Source organism: Limulus polyphemus, unplaced genomic scaffold (genome assembly GCF_000517525.1).
Source record: "Limulus polyphemus unplaced genomic scaffold, Limulus_polyphemus-2.1.2 Scaffold2773, whole genome shotgun sequence".
NCBI lineage: Eukaryota > Metazoa > Arthropoda > Merostomata > Xiphosura > Limulidae > Limulus > Limulus polyphemus.
In genome coordinates this window covers 9626-28413 of record NW_013668383.1, presented here as the reverse complement: position 1 = coordinate 28413, position 18788 = coordinate 9626, and the positions used below count along the sequence as shown (strand labels likewise).

At 35.1% G+C, this 18788-nt stretch overlaps 1 protein-coding gene across 1 annotated transcript in view; it reads right to left on the bottom strand.

Annotated features, from left to right (window-relative positions):
- Positions 1-2328: 2328 nt before the first annotated feature.
- LOC106467868 overlaps positions 2329-18788 on the bottom strand; it is a gene marked incomplete at its 5' end in the record, with an annotated part of 24206 nt that continues 7746 nt past the window's right edge. The window contains 4 exons of the mRNA XM_013928249.2: positions 2329-2448; positions 5249-5754; positions 6054-6474; positions 7223-7336. Of these exons, the coding sequence (XP_013783703.1) occupies positions 2389-2448; positions 5249-5754; positions 6054-6474; positions 7223-7336 (1101 nt within the window). The remainder of the gene's footprint in view (positions 2449-5248; positions 5755-6053; positions 6475-7222; positions 7337-18788) is intronic.

Sequence of the window (18788 nt, the reverse complement as noted above, 5' to 3'; positions counted from 1 at the left end):
ATGCGACTACGATAATTCGTTTCTAGTGATTGTTTCAAAGCTTAGTTTTGCCTTATGGTTAACTAACTTCAAGCTCTGTCTATATCTGCCCAATGTATAGTTTCAAAATGTAAGGCATTTTATATTAAGTATATTCTAAAAGTAATTTAGAGTAAATTTGAAGACAAAATTTGGTTTCAGTCGTCCGCTTCGAGAGTAATTGAGGTTTAAAAATTGAAGAATCATTAATTAAAAAAACATATAAAAAGTTAAAAAATAAACCCACAATTTAAAAAAAGAAATTTAAAACTGGTTCTTTACGAAAAATGATTAACTAAAGATTACCGTATTTGCCAATATAATGCGCAATTATTTTCCTCCAAATGTTTCCCGAAAAATTGACTGCGCATCATATTCGCGCACGTTCAATTTTGTTAGGTAATTTACTAGAAGCTACCACAGAAAATCATTAAAGCATCATTAAAGGTTTCAAAAAATGTTGCATATCCAATGCAATGGATGGGACGGATGATGACATGCTGTGGGAATCAGAAGAGGATGAAGCAAAGGTTCAAGGAAGCAATGATGAAGATTTATGTGAAGATGAATGAGTAGCTTAGTGTATTACCACACATAAACTTTTCAGTAAATTTTGTAAAATTGACACGTAAAATAAATTTCAATGAAGAATTCCAAAAATGTTTACATCGATAGTTGTTTACTGTATTTGAAACTATTCAATACATTTTGTACAACTAATATGTAAAAAAACAAAACAATTCTTCAATTTAACCTTTCAAAATTGGATGCGCATTATATTCAAGCAAATACGATAAATTTGACATAAACAACAAAATAAACAACTAAAAAGCAAAGAAGTATCGAAATATTTGAAATGCAGAAAGTTTAAATAGAAAACATGCTGCGCCGAACATGACACAGAAGTCAATGTGCCGGGCTGTGGATCAGAGGATCTATGCTTCGCGTCCCGTTATGACACACACACAAAATTACCCTCCGCATTTTGGGGCCGTGTTCGCGTTATAAGAGTGACGGTCAAGTCTCACTATAATGATTAGAGTACCTGACGCTGAGTGCTGTTGATTAACTGCCTTCATCCGGAGATGGCCAACCTAAACATCCCTTGTGTAATTTTTCACGAATATCTGAAACAAGCAATCAACAAGAAAATGTTAGGCCTAAAATTTGTGATAAAAATCACGTAAACTGCAGATTCTTTTCCACACATTTTTCTTACTTTGTCCGTTTCAGATTCAAAATCAGAAGAGTGTAAAACTAGCATTTCAGAGTTTTCTTTTGTCTCCCACAAGTCACTACCCAAGAAGCCTTTAGTTCAGTACCAGTTCTGAAACGTTATTTTTGCATGTTTCTGGTTTTCAATCGGAAATGAACAAAAGTAAGAAGAGTGTGATAAAAACATATTTAGTTTAGGAAACTTTCGTCACAAATTGTAGGCTTATTGGTTTCTAACTTTGGCGTTTTACATGGTGGTTGGATGAAAGGTATGTTTGTTTTGAATTTCGCGCAAAGCTACACGAGGGCTATCTGCGCTAGCCGTCCCTAATTTAGCAGTGTAAGACTAGAGGGATGGAGGCTAGTCATCACCACCCACCGTTACCAACGACTAGTGGGATTGATCGTCACATTATAACGCCCCCACGGTTGTAAGGGCGTGCATGTTTGGTGTGACGGGGATTCGAACCCGCAGATTGCGAATCGAGTGCCCTAACCACCTGGCCATGCCAGGCCTTGTTGAAAGGAGTCGAATACACTGGATGATAACTGGCGATTTGAGCAATGAGAATTGTTTATAATTCAAAGATTTTGTTTATCAATTCATATTTAAGAGAAAAAATCTTCGATTTGGAGAATGAATTTTTGTTCTTACCGGAATCTAACTAGTCGACAAATAACGCTTTGACTTCCTATATAATCTTATAAACATAAACTTTGATTTGTTTTTATAAAATAGGACTGAGAATATGTCACGAGAACGTCATTTTGTTAATTAACATAACCTGTATTGTTAGTGTATGGTTGGTAAATGTACATACTGGGAAACATCTGGCATTAGAGACGATTCCAGTGTGCGGGAAATGATAAACTTGTTAAACAACAGAAATAGCATACAAATTTCTCTAAGAATATAGTACATAGTATAGAACTATTTTCCTTATTTAACGATACGAAATATTCAGTAAAAGTTGCTAGAGAAAGAGGTTATACTTTTTGTTTTTAATCCATGTTTAAAAAAACAACAACACAAAACGATGTGGTATGTGATATAAAATAAACCTAATTAATATAAAATATAATGCAAGATAAGTAAGTATCGACATTGATACAAGTCGAGAAAGAGCTTCAGCAAAATGTCACTGTGGTATGTCATCAAACAGGAAAATCGTGCCTGTGATTCTGCAAGTAGCTGTGGGCCATCTTCTCAAATGCCTGCAAAGAAAATAGGGCATAATTAGTGCAAACTTTCTCCACCATAGTATTTCAATTTAAGAATGAATTTTTTTTTCAGAGATTTTCGAAGGAAGTGGCTAGTTAGCTCGAACTAGATTTCAGCCTTGTTAAATAATAAATTCAACAACTATCAACCATTTAGTTTTACAGTCAATGGAGACAATCATATTCAAGCTCCGGTTGTTACTGGTCAGCTGGTGAAAATAGTAATCTAGTAACGAGATATTGGAGTTTGAATCTCAGTTTTAAATTCTCAGAAACACAGAACTCTGTAACGTAGTTAATGTGTAAATAATGGTTGCCAACATTAATTTATTTATCAGCCCAACATTGGCAGAACGTTGAATAAATGACGTTAGCCAATAATATTCTAACTTTTATTATTCAATACCAAGATAGCACATCAATGTTGGTCCAATTTAAGCAGCCATTTTGTTTAATTACCCAGGCCTGCGATGGTTTTATTGTCTAGAAATTGTTACATGTTCTACAGTAATTCCTGTACGTGGAATTCGAAAGTGATATCCATTTTTATTCATCACGTACAGATTTTTCACAAAACATCATATGTACTTTTACTTAAGTGAATCATTTTCATTGAAATCGGGTCACATTTTGTTATGCTTAAAATGTTGACAACCACTGGTTATAGATTTCTCTAGACCAATAGCGACGTGAGAGTTTTATCGATCGTTCAAGAGAAACACACCGCTAATATATAAACAGTTAACAGGCCGCATGATATGTCATTTCTGTATGGTTGTGCGTGCACTTTGACACTAGTTTTCCTTTCAATGTTATTTATTCGTCCCTATGGCAACAAGAGGTTGTGTAAATGACCCAAACATATTCTGTTATATTTGTGGTAATTTTTTGGTAAATCTGATCTAAGTAAGTTAGTTTTTTTTTCATCCTGATTTAGTAAAAAATCCTTACTTGGTAAGAAAAAAATTAATATTGTTTTCCAAATCTGCGTAGCTGAATTATAGTAAAAGCCGTTAATTAAAATAAAAACAACGTTTATGAAGTTTAAATTCGCAGGTCTGTGTTATTGGTCTAACAAATGATCCTTTTTTGTCGGATATTGCATTGTTTTATAACCATTTATGGAATGCTGCTATTTGATAAAATTTAAATAAAATATTAACCAGTACTGTTTATTTTTTAATTTTGCTCAATTCTACTTCTTGGTTGCTCTTGCCAGACTTGGTATTTCACCGTGCTTGAGCTACGGGTTTCAAAGCTGGCAACCCGGGTTCAAATACCACAAATTATTCCCTGCACCCACAACCCCAGAATACTGGGAATATTTCATGTTATCTCACGGATTAGAAATAGCTCGCCAGTTTTGAAATTCAGAGGTCTATCACGCACTCAAACCTCCCTCACCGCGAGAATAAAATATCAAGTCATCGTTATCTTAAACTTATACATTATCTGTTGCTATGAACGACTTATGATCCACAGTCCGTCTGTTACTTTAGCATAATAAAACTTACAAATACATTATCAGTCAGTAGTAGTATTCATTAATTTCACAGCGTAGAACAGTGACCTCTACAATAAACTATACGTGAAAAGTGTAAACAGTTAAAACGTGGATGCTTATGTTGGGACAACGATAACCTGTATTTTTAATTTTCCATTCTCCAATCTTCTGTTAGAAAATTGGAAAATGTTATGCCAGACACGTTAGAAGCGAGTGAAGACCATTATATTTAAACAATATTTGTAAATAGTAATCAATTAAAATATTAGATTTAAAGGAATTAACTGAATGAAATATCACAGGTGCAGCTACTTAGATTAATATTTTATTAGTATATACATTAGCGGCCATAGGGAGATACAGTGGTTTGAGTACTTTATGTTAAAACGACTGTCAATATGCAAATAACCAAGTCACGTGACAGATACAGCCAATATGAAGACGTGGCGGAACGGAATGTATCATAACTACATTTCGATATAGTTTGGCGTTACGTAGGTAGTGTGATGCCATCGAAAGTCGATCCTTTTTGGAAAGTGTATGTAACAGTCCTTTACACGCAAAATATTCATATACTCAGATCATAAAGATGTGTTAAGATTGGTGGTTTAGGATTTCGAAAACGAGGATATCTCTTGTACTTAATGGCGTTTGCAAAAAAAATACTATTGGTTAAATTAAAGAACAGGACAATCCACAAAGAGACCTACAACAAATCGTATCCCAGCCATGGTAAGCAAAGTGTGGCATATTGTAAAAGGTGAGAATCCACGAACACAAATGTCAGTAGGAAAATTAGCCTAGTTGTCCCAGGCAACAATAGGCAATATAAAATCATGAAGGATCTCCATCTGGAAAAGTGACACAAGTCAGGTGTACATAAGCTACTTCCACCAAATATATATTCAATTATTATATACCTCAATGAAATGGAAATTCATGCTTCTTCATACCTGTTGAAACGTGCTTTGGAAAGCTGTCGTCTTCGTACACTATATGGATCATGGAAAGCCTGCGGAGATGAATGACATGCATTGGACATGAAAACCTTACAATGTAGCCTTTTGTAATGAAACTATGTTACAGGGCTATTGCCAAGATGTTCTGTCATTGAGATGTGGAGACATGGGCTGTAACGACGTCATGAGGCACTAAAATCGTTTTAATATAATGTACTCAACCTTTGTGTTAGAAGTTGTGAAACGAATATTCTTGTTGTATGATCACAGAATAAAACTAAAACGTTTTCAAAGCAAACAATCACTTATCGTTTTTCCATGCTTAATATACCTCAATTTCCGCAAGAGCTCTGGGGTCTATTTCCGTTCTTAGCATTCCTTTACTTTTCTTTCTGTTTTCTTCTTTTCTGTTTCTCTTATTGTCAGTTTTTAGAGGCCGGACATGTGAAGTCCCACAACTACCTTCAGAGCTCCTGCTGTCAGTACTAACGGTTTTTACTAATCGTTGTTTTCTCAGAACCTGTTCTTGGAGGTTCGTAGAATTCAAACATTTATCATCTATGTCTTCTGTAGTTGAAGAACGAAGAGAGAAATTTTGTGTATCTCTGTGTGATTCTGTCGGTAGACGTTCCACAGACTTATGTCTTCGCTGAGACCCGAGTCGACCTCGAATTTGAGAGTCTACAAAGCTTCCGAGAAGCCTTAATGGACCTCTTCTGTTTTTCATGGAAGACATTAACGAATCTAAGGTACGGTCTCTTGGAGTTTTCTCTGGCTGAAAAGTTGCTTCACGACCTATAGGTATTTCTGTTGTTTGGGATCTATTTAGTAACGGAACTATCAAATAAAAAAATGGTAACATTGAAATAAACTGTAAGGATTCGTGGAATTAATATACTAGGACTATTTTTGTTCTTACTCAGAAATGAAACATACATTTATAAATTAACGTTAGTTTAAATTGTTGTAAAATGAGCAAATCAGTAACATCATTAGTATATGTTACTCTCATGTAGAAAGACAGTATATACTTATATATATTAGTGTAGTATTATTAATGAGAAATATATTTTATAATAAGTGATCCGTAAGAAGTTAGCCTACAAGCAACTTTCAGACACTAAACCTTTACTCACGTGCAAATTGTGATTGAAAGAGCTGATCATTTCTTACAAAATTTCTTTTAGATTGGAGAGAATCCATAAATTTCGCTGGTTTTGATTTCCCATGTACTCTTCGACAATCCTCTTCAGACTTTGACACTTCATGGTCCAAATACCAGGCTTTTTTGCCATGTTGATCAATGACTTTAAACGTTGTTGAATCTGATAGAGGTCGCTTTTTTACTTCTGGATCATTGATGTCCTCATGACTAATGCTTAACTTCTGCAATGTTTCCTCGGCTTGTTTTTCAACCGAGCCTAAACTGCTGTCTATCTTTTGCAAGGTCATCTTAAGCTCTCGTAGTTGTGTTTCCAGGTGGGGTACTTCATGTATTGTAGCTGGTCGATTGGATTTTTTGGAATTTACGTACAGTTGTTTCCGAAGGGTGTCCATCTAGAACAAATAAATATTATATAATATATCTACTTTAACACATTTGTTTGCGTTTTTAACAGAGGATAAAATTATGTGAGGACTTTTTTATGGGCTGAGGAAAGTTCGATTTGATGTGAAGTAACGTTCCGAATCATAAGTCGTAGAACATTGCAATTACCGTCTGCAAAATTTCACAAACTGTCAAAATGATTTAGTTTTTTTTTAATACATTAACTTTTGTCAAGCTAATCTGACAACTTATTCTCATTATGCGCAGCAGGGGACTGGACATTACAACCACTTTTTAATCTTCTATGTTGAGAACTAAAATCATGAAATTTTGAAAATGTAGCGAGCATTTCGTGATTTTTATTGCGAATGCAAGAATAATAAATTTTGAAAATTCTCAATATTTTCAAGACAAGCATGAAACTTAACATGTGACGATTCAGTTTGTTAAGCATGGCCAACCTCGTCAGATGTTATTGGATTTAGGGCTGAAATCATTACTAGCAACGAGGATACCCAACTGATAGTTTATTGCAGAACGGTTATGAAAGAGTTTGCCTGTTTATAAAGTTAGTGTTTGTTTTGGAGAATCTGTTGTTGGAAGTCATCATATAGCTGTTGATTTCAAACTCACATCACATTCCGACAATCATTCACTATTTGTAACTAAAGTGAAAGTTGACTTTTTATAATTTATCTTCAATGTAGAAACTTCTAATATACCTGAAGTCAAGAATAAAGATAAAAATATCCATACCTTAAGCTGAGTTGAAATCCTTCGTTGTCTTAAGTTGGTGACTCGACGCATCACAACGTCCTGGTCGCTAGTTGATGTCTCGCTAATTGGCCCTGTTGGTTTCATCTTCTGTTCCTGTTCATACAGGAAAAGCCAGTTTGGGTAAAATCTTGTCGAAAATATGGCACTGTTATCATATGAAACTGTAATACATCATATTAAACAATAGAATCCATACATGTACTAGAAAATATAGTAAACCAGATCGTCTTCTCTTTAATTGATTTTCCTAAATTACACCAACTTTTCTTAAAATTAGAATATTAAAAGAAACCAAACATCCTGTTCAACTCCTTTTAAATAAAGTGAAAACCAGAATTGGCTGATAAAACTAGGCTGCATACATGCACGACGAGATAGGGGTATAATAATACCTCCAAACACGCAAGTAATGTTCCATAGTGTATTATGGGTGTTATCACCATGACATACACTGAAGCACAAAAATTAATTTTTCCCTCTAGAACATATGTGGCACTAGCTAAAACAGCCACACGGTGGCAGTACAGACCTTAAATTATAGAAATTCTACTATTTGGCTCAAATCTTTATCAGGCATGATAAATAAACATGATATTAGTATAGCTGACACTATTGTTGCTGTACCACATTCAAATGTGAATGCATGGCATACCAAACATTTAATATTGCTAGTTGAGAACTGTTGTCTTATCGTACAGACAGTAAATCAGCTAGCTCCAGTCTGGGACCAGAGGTCCACGGTTTTCTGTCTCTCATGTATTTACAGTTTGTGGCCAATTTCTTCACAATAGCTAAACTACCGCCTACAATGGCTAAGCCGATGTGTTGTGTGTGTGGTGCATGGACCTGAGCAAGAATTTCAGCATGAAAAGTGTGTTTTCAATGAAACACTGACTTATTTTTGTCAAGATTTGTCCATTCACTCTGGTTACTGTTACCAATGATAGTGGAAGTGAAGCTGTTTTGTTAGAATTACAGGATGATATGGATAAATCACAAATATCAACAGGACATTAACAGAATCTGAATGTCAATACTGTATGACGATAAAGGAATTGCTTGCAGCTGTAGCATTCGTTAAACATTATTATTAATGTTTGTATGACAGAAAAGCCATCTTTAAAGTGAACCATGCATCACTGAAATGACTGATGAATTTACAAAATACAGTATGCATGGTTGAAAATTTATGCTGTAAGAGCACAACTTCGTTGTGTAACACCATTTGAGTTAATTTAAATAAATTAATTGGTTAATCCATACGTCTAAACGAAAGTTAATATTTTGGAACTTTCAGGCAGACGCCCTTCATCAGGTAGTATATATAGTGTTACAGTGAAGTTAGTTTAGGAAAAAATCATTGATGGGTTAGAATATACAAAATGTCTAATTGCAGGAGTGATTCATATAACATATTAAATAGATATTGTTTATTGGGGATGTCGCTGGGAATCTCTTGTAAATATGAAAATAGAAAGAAACTTAACAAATTTTACCAGGTATTAGAACTAGTTAAAGGATTATTGGAACTACATAAATATGATTTTAAAAATAATAATCATGAATAAATAAATATATATCTGCACGAAAATAAACAAATAAGATGGCCTGTGACAAAGGAACGCTTTCACCAAGGCATTGTTAGAAGAAAAAAATTAGCATAGGAGTAATTCTAAGGTAATCTTTTTTAGAAAAGGTTGTAAAAATTAGATAAAAACTATTCGAAAGTAAATGTTTCATGAATTTCACTGAGGAATTGTTTGTTGTTAACCACAAACTACACGATGGGCTGCCCGTAACCTTCCCATCGCAGATATAAAAACCTGATTTTTAGTGTTGTAAGCCATCAGACTTATCACTGGAGGGGGAAAGAGCATGAGGAGGAGAAAATGTGTTCATTTGGAAGATGAGGCAATAACCAAGACTTTCTCATGTTAACTTGTCCTGAGTAATGTTTCATGATGTTGGAAGGTCTCATACAAATCTAAGGTGTTTAAAATCAGTTGTTCCTAATTGGATAGCATGTTAATATTAAGGATGTGCTATAGGTTTTGATATCTACTGTTGTGTTTTTTAATTTGTGCTTTGTACGTAGTAATGTTTGCTTTTTAATAATATCTACAGAGTATCCATGTTGTTTAAAAAAATCCTGTTATCTCAGTTGCCATGCAATCAAACCTTTGTTCTTCAGAATACAAATGTCTTAGTCTTGTCTACTGTTCTTTGGGAATAGCATTTTTTGTTACATAAGAGAATAGGGGAAGAAAGAATAACAGTCTAACTAAGCGTGATTCTTAATATCTTTCTTTTTATTGTACTGTGGTATAAGTGAGTCAATATATATATTAATACTAATTTCGGCCATACACAAACACTAATGGATCACCTCACCAGCTGTAAGTATGTTCATTAATTTGAATGCCCAGATATTTGATATTGTGCTAATTTAAAGCCATTGCAGAAGCAGTAACTGTCAGAAAATAATTTCGCCAATTGTCAGTTAAAGGCTTTTACTTATACTTCTTAATAGCATAAATATATATTGTGTTGTTGTTGTTGTTGTTGTTGGACTTAGGATTACTCTACAGTAGGTGTCTGTGACTTGGTGGCGATAAATTCAAAACTAAACGAACAGCACGCGCTCCACTTGTTTTCAAAATAATGTATATATATATATTCGAACAAGTTAAACGTATGTACAACAAATTCTTTACACAATAGAAAACATAGATATGTCTTAAACACTATGTATATATATATATATAATTCTCTTCTTGATGTTAAAAGTCCACTTAGGCTCATTAAACTGCTTTAGAATTTCAGTTGACAAGCCGAACTACCTTTCTCTCTTTCTATCGCACTAGTACTCCGTGTATAATTAAGTTATGATCATAGCGTGAGTTACCACAGTCGTATATTGCTCTTCCAGTAATCGTCTCGTCCTCGAACTTCAGATATCGTCTGTTCTTTTGTGAAGGTGCACTCAGGCTGGTTCAATTACTTTAGAACTCGTTTTGACGAAATAAACTATACTTTGTATATCTTTTAAAACTTTTAGTTTTACTCTAACATATTAATCGTTAGGCCTTTCATTACTACGACAATTAACTTTACGTTTAACTTTCCTTGGCCGAACTTCCACTTTCCGTGACTTTACTTTCTCGTCTGCTCTGCCCGTCTCGCACTATTTATATCTTTATCACTTAATCGTCTGCCTACCATCTAGAACTATCTATATTCTCGACATCAGTGTATTGCACGCGACGTTCGATAATCTCAACATCAATGAATTATTAACACAACATACAACAATCGTCTGCTTTTAAATCTTTTATTATATATAAGCCAACAACAACAAAACAACCATAAAATATTAACTCACAAAATAACTTAATTAATACTATCTACACTAAACAGTCTTTTTTATCCTGACAGTAACAAAGAGCCATTTGTGGAGGAACAACTGTGCTTGTGGATAGATACAGCAAGCAACCTCTCAGTAAATCAACTGAAGGACCCAGAGAAAGCTTGGGTGCTACTTGTCATGCAACACAGTGAACCATGACTGGCACTCACATACTTAGCTATGACTTCAGGATAGTGGTACCACTAATTATAAACCATCAAAATATTGTAACCAACTCGTCATGAATCTAATGGTCTCCATAGCTCTAAGGGAAGACATGCTTTGGATTTTGGCACAATACAAGGCCACCAGACAGTATCATGCATCGTTGCAAAAATGTGGAAGGTTTTTTTCTAGTTACCCTTATGTAAAGACATTAAAGGATAGTACTTTGCTACAAGTATTGACCAATCAAAAAAGGAAGCACATAAGGGGGAACATTCTAGCTGAGAGTTGCAGGTTCTCCCTTGCACTGAATCACTTGGTTATAGTTGTCTCTGTACCAATAACTGATAAAGGTGACCAGTATGTGAAAATAATTAATGATTACTCCACCAATGGGCCAAAACTTATCCATTGCTCATTATGTTAGAGCAGTATGCCTCTATGGTGGTGACATGATTTGAAGCACTTGGACAAATATACATGAAACACTAAATAACTTCAATACCCAGTTGTGTATCATGCTAGGGTTGATGAAAACGTACATTTGAGTGTCCTCAATCTGATAGTTTGGTTGAACAGGAAGCATAGATTTTCAAGTGAATAATATCCAAGCTTCTGAATTCTGAGTAAATTCTTTGGGAATGAACAACTGTTTTATATCAAGATAGCATATCATGTAGTTGCTCAACAACCAATTTATATTTCATTGACTTAGATGAGAAGTACATATCCCATTGGATCGGATGTATGGCTCTCCACTTAATTTAGATGTTGCACAGTGTCCACAACAAAGATGTTGAGTGGCTGCATTCTACAATAGTTGATGCAAATGTGCCTCAGAAATTGAATAAATCAGCTGTATGTTGTAAGAGGTATTATGGAAGAACGGTAATAGAGTGAAAGTTTGAATAAAATGACAGGGGTATGGCTATAATATGTACCTACAGTGTGTAGCAGTTCATTTCTGGCTAAACTGGCCCATATATTGTGAATTGATAACTGAATGAGGTTTACTCCTCAGTGTGGAATCCCGTAGAAATAATTTATCTATACAATGTACATTCATTGAGAACCAAATATCCACCCACTTTTTTGCTGTCCATGGCAGCTCATGAAGAGAATGAGAAACATTTGGTGCCTGTTACTGGAATACACCACTATGGTCTTGAATCTTTGTGATGACTACCTCAGGATCATTTGGCTGGTGAATTGTGGCTAGGGTTAACCGAGCGCCGATATCAGATGTTCTCAATGGGTATTGTGGTCATTATGTTTAGTACTGGTGAATGGGTATGGCGTCCATGAAACTAACTCTGCACTGCTGCAATATCCTTATTGTGTTGATCCTTTGACAGTTCATTGCACTACCTTGTAGGGCTCCATGGTGGGTGGGGATAGTAAGCAATGAATAATCTTATTTCAATCTGTGAAGTGTATTTTCTCAGATACCACTCTTTCTCTCTTTAGCACCAGAGAACATACCTATTTCCATGTTCTGAGCCAGAAATATATTGTCATTGATCTGCCATCTTATACACTCACAATTCTTCCTTCATTCTCCTGATACACAAAACGATGATCATTTTCCTATCATTCTGATGAAGATTGGTTACACTAAATGTCAACTAACTTGCATGCCACAGTGAAAGTTGAAAAAGGCAAACTGTCTGTGTTTTACCAACATTTTGGAGCTTGATCCCGCTATCATGAATCTACCATATGTTAATAAATGTGTGCAGGCAGTGACTGAATATGTTGACCGTGCAGCTGTCCTTATCATACCTAAAGATTCTACAAATTGTTTGTTATAAATTAATTCATGGTGGACACCTGACTGCTAAATGGCGTGAAGGCTCAAAAAATAGCTGGGATATCATCCACAGATAATGGCTGGAGACGGCTTGAATGGGTAATGAAGAAAAACTTTAATATAAGTTTAACATAACAGCAAATGTACAACGTTTCGACAAGGTTTTGTCATCATCATCCATAGATATTCCACTCTTACCAAATCCATAGCCTTTCAGAGGCAGGCCTTATGTTAAGCCATTGCTTTCACCAGAAGTTTAGAGTTCCAAGGTGAATGGGATGTTTGCACCGCACTGCCTTTTAATCTTTCAACTCACTGTTGAACATTTTGTTGACTTAGAGGTTATTGCTAATACCCTTAGAAATTCTACTCCCACCACTTTAGCACTTCCATGAGTTTTTCTGCCTTCAACTTTTGTACTGAAAGAGCCCCAACATCTTTTGGCCTAATTAGTGATATGACTATAATTGACCATCTAGCCTGGTGGAATTTAAAATTGTCATATATTGGTCTGGAAATACATCATTTATACCAGATAACATTCATATGGAGATGTTGCATGAGTTCTTTCCTGCTCTCTGGATGCTATTCTGATTCTTTTTAAGAAGATATGGCAAGAGAAAGAGTTTTCTGATTTATATCAGGCTATTGTCATTCCTTTTGATAAACCTGTAAAACATCCCAAAAGTCCTTTTAATTATAGACCTATGGCATTCACTAGCTCATTATGTAAACTTCTAGAGAGGATGCTTGATACATGCCTTGATTGGTTCCTCAACTCTAGCAATCTTCTCTCCATCACTCTATATACAGTAATCATTTGTGGATTCTGATTCAACGAAAGACATCGATCAATGTAGCCCTTCCTATGGAAGTGAGCATCTTGTTCCTGTCTTGATTTTACCACGAGAAGGCTAACAACGACACATAGAACTTGGGAATATTAGAGGACCTCCACTTGTATGTGTTGCCTGACCATATGTCCATTTCTATCCATAGTGCTTTAGAACTCTGGGACCATAAGGGAATAATAATATTCATCCCACAGGAACTTGGAGTTCCTCAGATCCATGTCTTGAAAGTCACAATTTTTAGCATTATTTAAACAGCTTCCTCCTACAGAGGCAAATAGCCTATATATTGATTACCTTCAGGTTTTCTTTCAAAATTCGATTATGAATTACATTAAGCAGAAACTAGAAACTTCTCTCAATAAATTGTATGAATAAACTACTGAAAATGGTTTGAAATATTCGTTATCTAAAATCATTTGTATACATTTCTACTGTCAACGAGAACTGCATGCTGATTCCAAGATCCATCTTGAAGGTGCACAGATTACCATGGTGTCTGGAGTAAAGTTCTTAAAAAACAAAATTTTATTTCATATGTTAAGCAGCTTAAAGTAAAATTCTCTCTTCCACCTCTTTGAGACCGGGTAGGTGTTCTATACTCAAAACCTATCATGTGTCAAAGAGTCAGTATTGAAATTGTGGGACGTAGTGCACCAACAGAGACTTTGGTTCTGCACAGGTTTTTTTTACACTTTTCCAGCTCAAAGTTTGTACACAGAGTCCTATGAATCTCCGCTTCACCTTAAGCATTTGCAACTTTCTTTACAGCATTGAGCTCTAGTCACTGTCCGAGCATCCTTCTTGGCAATGTGTCTTTATCGCTTTAGTTGGCACTGATTATTGCAAATACATGATCTGCTATCCAAATCTTTTGCCTTCACATCCAAACAAAGTTGACTGAGATTAGTTTGACAGTAGAAGACGTTGCCTCTGATGATTAGCTTATTAACCATCTCTTGTTACCATCTCCTTCTGCGATATTTCATATAGACACCTAAGGAAGTCAGATACTCCTGACCGGAAATACAAACATCTCTTTAGTTAACATCGTTTGAGTCATCCTACTATTTCAAATGTTAATGGTAGCATAAAATCAAGTGACTCTGTGGGCACAAACAATTTTTGTTGCAGCTCTGTAGTCATTCACAGAGTCCTCTCCAGATTTTGTTTTCACTGCTGAGTGTTACGCGATATAACTTGCTCTGGATAATATAGAAGCTGAGCAGTACTCTAATTACACCATCTGTATTGACTTACTTAGCTCTTTGAAGGCTCTGAAATCGCTAATGTTAGTCTGTATTCAGTTTTTCTGGATTTTTGGCCAGGCCAGAATCTGAGGAAAGAAGCTCAATGACACCACAACATACGTGGGCTCCTATGGTGATATCACAGACGTGCTTATTTCGTATTTGTATTTCAAGCATGCCACCAAAGCAAGGCTTCACACCAGGTGGCAGGCACTTTAGGGTGAGTAACGACAAAACAAGCTTTTACAGATAAAACTTACTGTCGGAAATTGGTACTTTAGTTTGTATCGGAAATGGAGGGAAGAAGTTCGCCTCTCAAGGCTCTGTATTGACCACAATTCTATTAGACATTTTGTGACACTCAAGACACAATAGCCCAACTTTATGCTTTTATGTCAACGTTATGATGAACAATGACTGCATAATTTAAAACATGTTTTTAATCGTGATGTACCGTTAACATTGAACAGTGTCATAGGCAATAATGATGCTGTCCAGGTTGGCATTATTTTTACCTTTTTACAGGTCATTTGCCTTTTTTAAATATATTTATTTATTTAACTTTTTTTAAATATATATTTTATATTGGATTTTAATTGCTTACACTTACCTTGTAACTTCATATTTTTAAATTAGTCGTTATTTAAAAGATAAAAAAGACAACTGTTCTGTGCAGATAGTCACAGTGGTTTTTTGACATGGAAATCCTCAGATAACAAAACAACATGTTTTTAGTATTAGAAATGAAATCTTTCATTCTTATTTGGTTTTTTTATGTCGTTATTAATGGAAATAGTATATCGTAATCTTCTCTATTCCCTTGTGTTATTAAGCTAGAAATATAATCTTAAATAGTTGTGCTGTTAGGATTGAGAAGCCCATATTTCAGTTCTTTGTGTTTATGAATACACAATATTTCTGTGTTTCCAGATGTGCACTGCAATGGAAATTTTATCTCCCATTCATGTTTCTTTTCTGACTCTTTATGCTCATAATATTGAAGTACTTGTCCTTCTGTCTCATGTTGTAGCAGTTAGTATTGTTTTACAAATATTATCTTACATCTTTTTACTTTTCTACGTACATTTCGTATGGAAAATAACATGATACATACATATATGTTTCTTTATCATTCCAGTATTGGAAATTTTAATCTCATAACCTCTTGTGGTTCTTTTGTTTATTTGTTCTTATTCACAAAACTAAACAATAGGCTATCTGTGCTCTGTCACTGAGTCACCAGGGAGAGTCTATGTATTTTTATATAATTAGTATTGAAATTATTATGTTACATTTCTCAAGTTTTCGTATTAGAGATCGCACTTTAAATTATTTTGTGTTTTTTAATATTGTCTTTGCTGGAAGTATTACAATGTTCTTAGTATTCAGAATATTATATTTGTATATTTCACTGTTACTTTGCTTTGTTAGTATTGAAAATCTTACATTACGCACTTCACTATTTCTTTGTGTCTCTTGTACTCAAAATATTGTTATATTTATTATGATTATTTATTTCTTCTGTGATGTAAATATTATTTTACATTAATCAGTGTCTACTTAGGCTTTGATTGTTGCAGCTAATAACTCACGTTATTATGCCATTCATTGTATTCTTACTACTGGAAAAGTATTTTACCATCTTGTTTACTTGAGTATGGAAGTGTATGAAGCTAAAGTAGTAGTAAATTGATAAACAATACTTTATAAGCATAATAAAGTGGTTTTACATTAGGGAACATAGTACATGTTTAGACAGAACATTGATCTGACACCTCAATAAAACAGACCAAACATGCAGTATACTCTCCAAAACAAAACCACTTCATAATGCCTATAAATCGTCATTTTTCAGTTTCAGTTTCATTGTTGTTGGACTAATTTGGTCTTAACTGAAGTAAAAAAGTTATAATAAAAGGAATGAAATGACCATAACATAAATAGGTGTTTTGGTTTGAATTTCGCGAAGAGCCACATGAGGGCTATCTGCGCTAGTCATCCCTAATTTAGCAGTAAAAAATTCTTGGGCTACTCTTTTACCAACGAATAGTGGGATTGACCATCAAATTATAATGCCCCAACGGCTGAAAGGGCGAGTATGTTTGATTGGATGGGAATTCGAACCCGCGACCCACAGATTACGAGTAGAGCGCCCTAGCCACCTAGCCATGCCGGGCCAAAATAAAAAGGGGGAAAGAGGGTATTTAATGGATCTTCAGGAATATTAATTACATGGTTGTTTCTTTTATAAATATGGAGATATATATAATGTAAATATTGAAATTAATATTCTATATATTTCTCTATAAATTTATTATTAGAAATATTTTATGGTTTGTGGGTTCGTTTTATTACTAGTAATAAAATGAAACATTTTCTGTGATAATTTGTTCCCTTAGTGATGTAAATAATGTCCTACATCCTTCTATGTTTCTTTGTGTTGTCCACTGGTGAGACAGTGGTATGTCTACGGGTTTGCAACGCTAACATCTGGAGTTCGACTCCCGCGGTAGACACAGCAGATAGCTCAATGTGGCTTTGCAATAAAACAAGCAAACAGACAATCTTTGTGTTATTTGTCCCAAATTTATTTCCTTTTTTACATATAGTAGTGGAAATAATCATGGAAATACCCAAATGCTACAGATACAGGAGTCACAAATGGCAATTCGTTATTAATGGTACAATACTTTATTACATAAAATGTAAAAGAAAGAAACACTTGTGAAATGTATTTACTGTTTTGTATGTAAGCCCTTAGCGTTACACCTTGTGTTTACGTTGCCAGATTGGTTATCTGTTCCCAACGTCCTTTATTACTTCCCCAAATCTTGTCAAGTTGTCTGGTTGCCATTCAATATCCTTGGTTTTCTGTATAAGTCAATGCAGCATTGACAATGTTCATATCGGGACCTTGCTACGAGTGTTCCATCGACCTCTTGACCGTGAATATATCATCACAGCACACTTGTTGTATGCTTAGAATTATTGTCTAGTTGGAAAGTGAGTCCCCTCCTGTGTCGTGTTCCTGTATGAGTGGTATGATGGACCTGAGTTTGACCGTTCTTGTTAGAAATCGGGGCCTAAAACAAAATCACCGTTGGCTAAGATGCAGCAACATCAGGATGGAAAACATAATCACTGTTGGCTAAGATGCAGCCACATCAGGATGTAAAACATAATCACTGTTGGCTAAGATGCAGCCACATCAGGGTGGAAAACGCAATCACCGTTGGCTAAGATGCAGCCACATCAAATTATAAAACGCAATCGCCGTTGGATAAGATGCAGCCACATCAGGATGTAAAACATAATTACTGTTGGCTAAGATTCAGCCACATCAGGGTGGAAAACATAATCACTGTTGGCTAAGATGCAGCCACATCAGGGTGGAAAACATAATCACCGTTGGTTAAGATGCAGCCACATCAAACTATAAAACGCAATCACCGTTGGATAAGATGCAGCAACATCAGGATGGAAAACATGATCACTTTTGGCTAAGATGCAGCCACATCAGGGTATAAAACGCAATCACCGTTGGCTAAGATGCAGCCACATCAGGGTGTAAAACATAATCACCGTTGGCTAAGATGCAGCCACAAACTTGTATTGATCCCCCTACTATGTTTACTGTAAGCGTTGTTTATTCACTATAAAACCATTCTCGAAGAACAAGTAAAGGTGAAATGGGTACTAACTGCCTAGTTCAGAGTGACACTTGTAGAGACATTCTAGGAGGACTAATCTACGGAAGTAATTCAGGTAGAATGGACGATGTTTCAAAAGACTTCCCTATTACACATTGGTTTGTTTATCATTGTACAGACATTCTAGGACGGCTAATCTACGGAAGTACTTCAGGTAGAATGGACGATGTTTCAAAATACTTCCCTATTACACATTGGTTTGTTTATCATTGTAGAGACATTCTAGGAGGACTAATCTACGGAAGTAATTCAGGTAGAATGGACGATGTTTCAAAAGACTTTCCTATTACACATTGGTTTGTTTATCATTGTAGAGACATTCTAGGACGGCTAATCTACGGAAGTAATTCAGG